Genomic DNA, 9,800 nt, shown 5'->3' on the forward strand with positions numbered 1-9,800 from the left:
AAAAGAAAGAGGAAATGAGGGAATATTATTGGTGGGACCACCAAAGACAACGAGGTTGACCAAAAAAACCCATTTGCGTGGCTTTTTTTTTTTTCAATTATTCTCATTTGTTTTGGATCCTTTGGCTTGTATTTCTTTTAATATTTTATAAATTGCAGAACCCACCCTTAAGTTTCGGCATAATTCATTTTAATCCTCTAACATAGTTTCATTTTAGTCCTTTAAATTTTGGATTTATTCAATTAAGGTTTTTCCGTCAACTTTTGTAAAAGTTTTTGATAAAAACAAATTTGTAAAATATTTTTCAATTACTAATTGAATTTTTTTTATAAAAATTTAAAGATTGAAAAAATAGCTACAACATATAATAAAAGTTTATGAAAAAAATCTTAATTAAATAAATTTTAAAGTTTGAGGACCGAAATAAAAGAAAACAAAGTTAAAGAACTGAAATGAATTTTGCTTACATTGTATAGATTTGCGGCATCACACAATTTTTATAAATAAAATTACATATATTCAATTTACATGGAAGAATAAAATCATGAATTGAGGATACTGAACTTCCCACAACCATGGTTTTCCTCAACATCAACAGCCGAGAGTGCCCTAGGACCTAGCCCCATGATTAATGTACAATTTATACATGTTACCAAACCCACCATCACCAATTTCCTCACAAATAAACTTATCAAGCATTGCTTTGCATCATGCATTCTCTGTTATGAGCTCATGTAGTTACTCAAACCCAACTACACTACTAATGAAAACATTATCAAGATTTGTTTGTTTTCTAAATTTATGTAATTAGTTATTCTTCTTTAATTCACTTTGATGGAAGCACGTTATATATATAGTTAAAATGGTTGTGGGAATTTAAAAATCATATGTTGGAAACCTCACGATTTTCCAATTAAGCTGCAAAGCTATTAAATATATAAAATCTAGAAGAATTCATCAATTGAAGATACCCAATGAGTGTAGGGCACCCAAGCTATTTACTTGTGGAACACAGAAGGAAAAGCAACCTTGAATGAGAGAAAAGATTTTCTAAACAAGAGAGACTTTCAAATGTACACTAGGGAAAAAGTAGACCTCAAATTTGTGGTGTGAATTTAAATAGCTGAGATTTGGTTGATAAAAATCTCTTTTGTGTTTGTTTGTTTGTTTATTAACAAGCCAAACTTAAATTTTATTTTTAGACTTATTTGATAAACTAGTGAGGGGAACTTTTGAATCTACACTAAAGAAAAAGTAGACCCCAAAATTGTTGGGGAAAAATAGGAATTTGCTCTTAATTTACAAACCATGCAGCAAAATTATCCTGTTTTGAAACTATTTAACAAAATGCCCCTATTTTTTAAACTCAATTTTAACAAAATTGAATTATAGGTGAAACTCGACATTAGCAATGTCAAGTTCCATGCATATTTTGCCACTTAAATTTTTTTAAAGATATCAAGTTTTACACCAAATTTCAAAATAGGAGCATTTTGGTAAATAATTTCAAAACATGTGCATTTTACTACATACTTTTCAAATTAAGGGTAAATGGCTATTTTCCCCAAATTGTTGTGAGGGTAAGTAGTTGGGATTTGATTGATAAAAATATCTTTTTTATGTCTATTTATTTATTAACGAGCCCAGCTTAAATTTTATTTTTGGGCTTTTTTGAGAAACAAGCTCAGTACCAAAAATGGGCTTGATAAAGCTTGAAAATAGGCTTGAATAATAAGCCCAAACAATCTTTCTGCCGTGCCCCTATGATTTCCATGGTGGTACACATGGCCCACTTATATCCATTTATCTCATTTTCCATGTCTAAAAAGAATATATATATATATATATATATATATATCAAAGTATTAGAATTCTTAGATTTGGGAACCTAGAAGCAGGAGGAAGATTGAGAAAAATTATTACCTATCAAACTCAAAGACACTAACGTTGTAGAAAAGAAGAGACAGAAGGGCATCCCCACCAAAGGTTTAGTAATGGTTAGACCGAGCTTTTGCAAAACATGTGGAATGGTGTCAATGTAGAAGGGAAGACATTTGGTGAAGCAAAAGATGAACAATATGTGTGTATGGGCCCATAGAATGGGGACAAGAGTTTAGCGTGTGTGTGTAATTCAGTTTGCGGAGTTTCTATGCTTAATGAAAATTAGAGGGAGTGAGAAGTATAATTTTAAATGGAAGAAAACAACATATTATTGTGGAAAATTTACAATGGGTAAAGCAAAATTTACCCATGGAAAATTCACACACTTTCTGTCTCCTCTAGTCATGGGAGTGCTCTTAAGTCGAAAACTGGTCAAAACTCTTGTTGTTGATTCATGCTTTTTTCAATTTCTATGGTGTTGAGGTTTTTTTTTCTAGGGCCCAAACCCATTAGGAGACAACCCCAAGTCAAAGTACTTAATGTACTTGGGGCTTACAAAACAATCTTTGCGCTTCGGGACAACCATCAAACCTCATTTTTGTGAATGACCCCCTTAATGGAAAAGTTTATGTACTTTTTCATCTCTAAGTAACAATTACTTTGTACTTAGAATCTGTTTGAATACCGTTTATTGTTGAAAACTGAAGACTGAAAATTGAAAATATTATAATAAAATAATTTTTAAATGTGTAAATAGTACTGTGAGACCCAGTTATAAAGTTGATTTTTTGGAAAAAGTAGTTTGTAGGTTCTGTGAACAGTACACAGAACCCACTATTTTTAAAAGAAGTTTATGTACTTTTTCATCTCTAAGTAGTATGTACTTAAACTGCAAGCCAATCTTTGATATAAAACAAAAAGTACCGCCCATGACTGATCATAACAAAATGTTTTTTTCTTTGGATAAAAGGTAAGAAAACCAAATTTGGGAACTTAAGAAATAAGTTGAATTCCATGGCATATTTCAGTTTCAGGAAAAAAAAAAAGTGGAACTTAACAAACAAGTTTATCTCCATGGCTCATATTAGTCTTCATTATATATAAGAGAAGCATGTATTGTACTAATATTGAAGTGATCGTTTGTTTGTAGTAGTAGTAGAAGTTCATAAGTATTGATGGCTTACATTCCTCCACACAAGCGTCACTCATACGAAGCTGCTAGTAGTAGTGAATCTAGTGATATGCATAATAGACCCTCACCAATCCCACAATCCCTTATTCCTCAATTCAGAAGAAATCTTAATTTGAGGTTGCCACACAAAACCTTTTCACAAAGAAGTGGAAAGATTGTTTATAATTATGCAGAGCAGGCTATTTCCACATGGTTTCCTGTTGGTTTGGATCACAATCACCAGTTTCCATCTTCTGTACATGTTACCCCAGTTCCCTTGCAACTTTTTGGGAGAACAACAGGAACAAATCCACTAGTTTTGTTCAATAACAACAACAATCATCCAGGTAAATGTTATTATTTTTCAGCTCATATTTTTTGTTTGTAACTAATTATTAATAATGGGTTTGTTGGTTTTGGTTAGTTGAGCAAGTGAGGAGTCCATGGGTGTATATAGCAGAAAATGTTGTGTCAGACTTGCTTTCTTCTTTCGAGAATGTCAGGAATGAAAAGTTGGACTTGGAAGACGTCAAGCCAAAGTTGGTTGCTAGATTCGGAAAGATTCTTTTTCATGAGTAAGTCATGCTTCTATTCTATTCTTCTTTTTTTTTTTTTTGGGGGGGGGGGGGGGGGGGGGGGGACACCCTATGAAAATCTAATTCAGTATAATGAAAAAAAGTGAAATTATGAGGTTGGCACGAAGAAGTGAGTGAGATAAATCCAAAGCATGAGTATTAGGATGACACTTATTTGTTATGCACTTTGCTACCTCAAACCTAAGCAAGGTTGTCAACTGTCAATTCATCTTTATCTTCTGACGAAGAAAATAACTTAAACTTCATTAATCCAAAACTTTAACGATACACTCAGTCAGTTAGAGTAACAATATGATATGAAGTCTGTTGCTGGTGTTGCTACTTAGCACCTTCTCACCTTAGAAGTTCTACGTAGAGGGTGAGGTCATGAGTTTATGACTTACTGGATGCCTGTATAACTTTCAAAAAAAAAAAAAAAAAGTAAAAAAGAAAGGCATGTCTGGTGTCATTTATTACTAGATATTTGTCTCAACATTACTGAATCTTGTCATATAAAGTTATTACTGTAAAAGCACAAAGTCACACAGAGAAGTTGTCAATAAAACTCGGGCAATTTGTATCTAATGCAATTGTGCAGAAAACTTGCTTATGTAGATATGTGCCCTTCATTGTCATTCACCAAATTATAAAGGGTCTTAGTATAAACTTGTAGACAGCACTAAAAATCTAACAGTGGTGATACAGATAGCTATTCATTTCTTTCATTTCTCACCATAACCAAAATGGTCCAGTATGTAAAAAAGACAATTCTAATTCACATGATCATAGGCTTTCTCAATATCAAGACATTCATTGCCTATGGAATTGAGTCTAATCTTTATCTCCCTTCCACAAAAGCAATTTGGTACTTGGGCATTATTTTTCCTAACAGTGGTTTTAATCTATTGGCTAATACCTTTGCCAAAATTTTATACCTACAACTAACCAAATTAATTGGTTGAAAATATCTTATACTTCTAAACTCCCAAATTCTTCGGCATTAGAGTTTTAGCATTGAGAGGTTTCCAATGCTATTTTTACTGTATTGGCTAATACATTTGCCAAAAGTTTATACGCATGATTGAGCAAACCATTTTAATGAGAATCTCTTATACATCTAAATCCCATTTTCTTTGGTGCTTGAGTTTTAGCATTGAAAGGTTTTTTAAAACAGTAAAGAGGCATAAACTTCCTGGAAAAAAATTTAAAAAATCCTTCCTTCTCCACAATTCCCCAAAATGTTGGAAATATGCCATAGTGAAGTCATCCTGGCCTAGAGCTTTATCTCTAGTGATTTGTAAATGATAGTTATAAACGCAATGATGGTGATTTGTAAATGCCATTATTTAGTAGGTGTATTAGCTAGCTAGCAGTTAGTGATAAATAGGTGTATTGACTTCCTTTATTGGATTTTTGGTTTTTTATCGGTAAGTGAACATAAGCACTTAATGGGTCTTGAACCCATGAACTTGGCCCTTCACCCGATTCTTATGGCGAGAGCATCTAAGCCAGAGCTCATTGGCAACTTCTCTAATAGATTTGATGCCCTAGATTTTGGCTAAGTAGCAATTTGAGCCCTTTGGTTTCAGCCTTCTACAAGAATCCATGTGCTTGCACAAATTAGTCCAATGCCACATCTGAGTGTCAATAGATTGACAGATCAAACGATTCATTTGTTTTGGCAACAACATCTGGAACATTTCATATCCCATTTAATAAATTGTACTAAATTGTTTGAAGTAATGAATGTATTAATATTGATGTTTTGTAACTTCGAAGATTTCACATATCAAATTTGTAATAAGAGAACCCTTTAATATACTTGGAAGAGTTAAGTAGCTACAACTTTCTCATGTAGGAGTCCTTCAATTAGCGAAGAAACTACAAGAGTAGGTTTGGCTGCAGAAACTACATTGAGTCAATTGAGGAGATCATTTTACACAAATATTCCTAATTCATATATGGAAAACATTATGGGAGAAGTTGCCCAAAAGATTAAAGTTGATTTTGAAGAGGAGAAAGATTTATACCATGTACAGGTATTTCTTTTGCTGAATACCTCTGCTTATTATATTCACAATTATGCCTTTTGATTTAGTTGGCCACTGACTTCTCCAATTTACTTTCTCATTTTGTATAGTTGTCTGATGCCACACTACCAGATTCAACTATTTCTTGCAAATGCAGTGTGATAAAAGAAGACAAAAGACTTCAACTTTGTAAGGCAAGTTTTCTGCTCAATATTGGTGCACACTGCATTCAAATCATGCTTAGGTCTGAACTTGTTACCTGGGGCGCTGATGATTTGTTTTCTTCCTGTTTTATTAATTTTATGTGACAAATACATCAATTTAACATGAAATGTATAGAGTAAAAAAGATGATGAGATTAAGTATCTCCTAATTGCTGCCATTGTTTTTGGACAAATGGAATTTTTCTTACTATTTAAGGTTTGGGATTTGATTCATATGGAGAGAGAGAGAGAGAGAGAGAGAGAGAGGGATTTGGGACTAGCATTGGTGAAAAAGAAAAAGAATCTCTGATTTTTTTTTCCTTTTTCTAGTTATATTTGACTTTCCTTCCAATTGTTTATTATGTGTGATTTGAGACTTATGTTCAAATGTCACTATTCTTGTAGATTGAACTACACCAATTGCGTCATATGGTCATAGACATATCGTGCCTTGATAAAAACTTAGACCTAAGGCTGATGCTATCCACCAAGAGGACCTTAACAGCTTTCACTGTAAGTTTCATATCTATATTTGCTGCCATCTACGTTATTTTACATTATTTCAAAAAAAAAAAAAAAAAATGGTCATTTTCATCCCAAAATCTTAAAGAAAACTACACAAGGAGAAATCTCTATGCTGGAGCTTTTATGCATCTGAATCCCCCAGTTCTGGAGGAGAAAATATGTGGTATAATTTTTAATTGTCATGCATAGACGCGTGTCTCTTCAGGCAAGAAACTTACCGACATCCACCTGAGTTTCCAGCAAAAAGTTTCCTCTAGACGAACATGAATTTGGTATTTGCAATTAGAAGAAGGTTTCTATAAATTAAGTTTTAGTTTTGACTTCTAAAAGAGTTTGTTTTATGAGGTAACAGATTTGGACATGAACATTTTGGTCAGGAAATGGTTTCGCCTAACCTAAAGATTTAATTTTGACTCATTTTCTATTTGTTTATTTATTTACTAGGCTTTTAATCACAAGCTTTGCACGTGAGAAATTGAGCGTTTGATAGAAAAATAATAATAATAGTTGTGTGTTCAAAAGCTTTATACAATTATATAGGATGAAATAAGTAGTAATAATCCTTCAAATTTTTTTTAACATTATTCAAAGTGTGTAAAAAAAACAAAGCAAATATATATATACACACACACGGGAAAACAACAATAGACAAGATATAAGGATGGCACCTTTTCTTTTTCCTTTCTCGGACTTCTTGAGCAGAGGTGAAGCAAAACCTGGCCTAATTGTCTCCCAACCTTTATTTTATGGCAAACTAGAAGATGCTAGTAAGTAAGAGCAAGAGGCGTGCATTAAAAAAATCTAGTTAGATTTAAAATTATATTGGTTGAGTTAATTGCATATAATTTTTACTACAAAATGGATTATTTATATTACAAATAAATTAAAAATAATAACTTCATATCTTATGAACTTATTTACAAACTAACACAATCCAATCTCAAGTCTGTATAATTATAATGTTTTTATATATAACTAGCCGCGAACCTGTGCATTGCACATGATAATTATTTTTATGGTGATTTTATTAAATTTTTTTATATAATTTAAACTAATTTAATAAAGAGTAATGTATTTTGTAATTATTATTTTTATTTATTATAAGAATAATCATAAATGTAATATAGGAACAATCATAAATCATAAATTTAATAATTTTTATCGTACTAAAATGAAAAAAAATACAATTTTTCTCAAAAATTCAAAAGGCAAGTTAATGAAAAAATATTTTTTTTTATAAAGGTTACTTATAACATTTTGTGAATCATTAAAAAGAATATAAAATTTGGAAATTATTCTTTTAGTTTTAAACAAACTTTCTCAAACTTATTTTTTCTACCTACAATCCAAAACCCAGAAAAAAGTAACTAAAAAAATTAATAAAACTTAACTATGATTAATTGGACCAATGAGGAAAAAAATTTGTTGTTTATAATCTACTAAAGTTATTTTCTTTGCAGAAATTGTAATTTCGTCCACCCAAAACATATTATCAAATAAAAAATTATTAGCAAAATCTAAGAATTAAATTTCTATATATGCATTGTTATAAAATAATAATAATAATTAAAGTAAAATTGCGAAAGATAAAATTTGTCTCTCATCCAATAATTTTTGTTTAGTCAACCTTTATTTTTCTTTAAATAAATGGCATTATAGAGTACTTCTAATATAATTATTAAGAGTACTTTATCCACCACAAAGGATTAAAAAATAAACAAAAATGATTAAAGTCTCATAGTTTAACATCTAAATTAAGCACTATAAAAATCATGCTATCAAATTACAATAACTACCAAATTAAATTATCCAAATCATGCTATGTAGTAGAATAATATTAAATTTATATATGCTATATTTAATCCTTTATAATGCAATAGGATAACATTTAACCAAAAATAAAAACACACACACACACACACACAACAATTAAAAAAATAGATAAATAACTGAATCGCATTAACCTAAAATAGATTAAAGAATATAAAAAATTATCAATCTAAAGTGAAGATGCAAGAAAAATAAAAAATAAAAATCCACCCAAAAATTGTGTGTGTGTGTGTGTGTGTGTGTGTGTGAGAGAGAGAGAGAGAGAGAGAGAGAGATAGAAACACAAAAATTAAAAAAAACATAACCGAATCGCATTAACCTGAAGTAGATTAAAAAATAAAAGAAAATTATCAACCTAAAGCGAAGATGCATGAAAAAAAAAAATCCACCCAAAAATTTTTTGTGTGTGTGAGAGAGAGAGAGAGAGAGAGAGAGAGAGAGAACCTTTTTTTTTTTGTAAGGGAAAACTATACATAGAATCAAAGAGATAGTGACAAATTTATAGTAAGAGGGTGTGAATAAGAAGAGACAAAAATAGAAGAAGATGAAGAGAAAGATGAAGAATGATATTAATGTAGAAGGTAATGGGGAGATGAGAAGGTTAGGGAAGCAGAAAGCTGGTTGGAGAAGTATTGAGAGATGAAGAGGTAAGGGAGGGAGAAAGGTTGGAGAAGTGTAAATATGAAATAAAAAAATATTAAAAATAATTATAAAAAAATGGAAAGAAAAAAGATAATGATGTGGATGCTGACGTGGCTCAATATGAGTGCAGCAGCATTAAACGCTACGCTTCAGCTTTTAGTAATATATAGATTATATAAGTACACTTTTATACATATATACACATGAACATATAATATTATGTATACTTAAATCAATGATTGTACTCACAAGTTTGTTCATAAACACATTATTATGTTTGAGCTGACTTATTTAATAGTTGAGAGTACTTAAGCTTGAACTTGCTTCATTTACTAAATAAACAAACACAAACAAGAAATTTTCCAAATCGAGCTTGAACTGTTTATAAATTATATATAACTTGGTTCATCTACAGCCATAGTACATTTGTGTGTGCATTCAAATGCCTATGTATACATGTGAAAACAAATTATAAAAAAAACATATTTTTATCATGCTGAAGTTAAGTTTAGGTTAAAGTTTTTTGGTCCTTATTGATAGAAAATTTAAGATTCAATATATTAATTTCTTCCCTCTGCATATTTTAGTAGGAAGGATTAATTATCATCATCAATATATATATATATATATATATATATATATATATATGATAACTTGTTATTAGAAGTGGGAGAGGGGGGGATTTGAACCTTAGTTCTCCTCATAAAGGAGACCAGTTAGGCACTAAGCTACAAGGATCTTGAAATTATTATCTTCTTTTGTATGAAGAAATTGGACTAAAAAAGAAAAATAGAAGAAAAAATAGAAAAAGAAAAAAGTTGAAAACAGGGGGGGGGGGGGGATTGGACTAATCTTTACCATATGGGATAGTTTTAGCATGGTATTTCTTTCTCCTAAGAGTCTAAGACTTAAATTTGTGACCAAACTAATTTATGTACTCTCC

At 30.8% G+C, this 9,800-nt stretch overlaps 1 protein-coding gene across 1 annotated transcript; it reads left to right on the top strand.

Moving 5' to 3' along the window:
* Nucleotides 1-3,056: 3,056 nt before the first annotated feature.
* LOC126721256 (uncharacterized) lies at nucleotides 3,057-3,631 on the top strand. Its single transcript, XM_050424310.1, has 2 exons — nucleotides 3,057-3,399; nucleotides 3,477-3,631. Exons 1-2 carry the CDS (start codon nucleotides 3,057-3,059, stop codon nucleotides 3,629-3,631), a joined length of 498 nt encoding a protein of 165 aa, XP_050280267.1.
* The last annotated feature ends 6,169 nt before the right edge of the window (nucleotides 3,632-9,800 follow it).

Source organism: Quercus robur, chromosome 4, assembly GCF_932294415.1.
Source record: "Quercus robur chromosome 4, dhQueRobu3.1, whole genome shotgun sequence".
NCBI lineage: Eukaryota > Viridiplantae > Streptophyta > Magnoliopsida > Fagales > Fagaceae > Quercus > Quercus robur.

What these genes read in the sequence shown, in the direction of transcription:
- LOC126721256 (XM_050424310.1), top strand. Translation starts at nt 3,057, where the DNA reads ATGGCTTACATTCCTCCACACAAGCGTCACTCATACGAAGCTGCTAGT. An exon ending in TAACAACAACAATCATCCAG is followed by an intron (nt 3,400 to 3,476) that starts GTAAATGTTATT and finishes GGTTTTGGTTAG; the next exon opens with TTGAGCAAGTGAGGAGTCCA.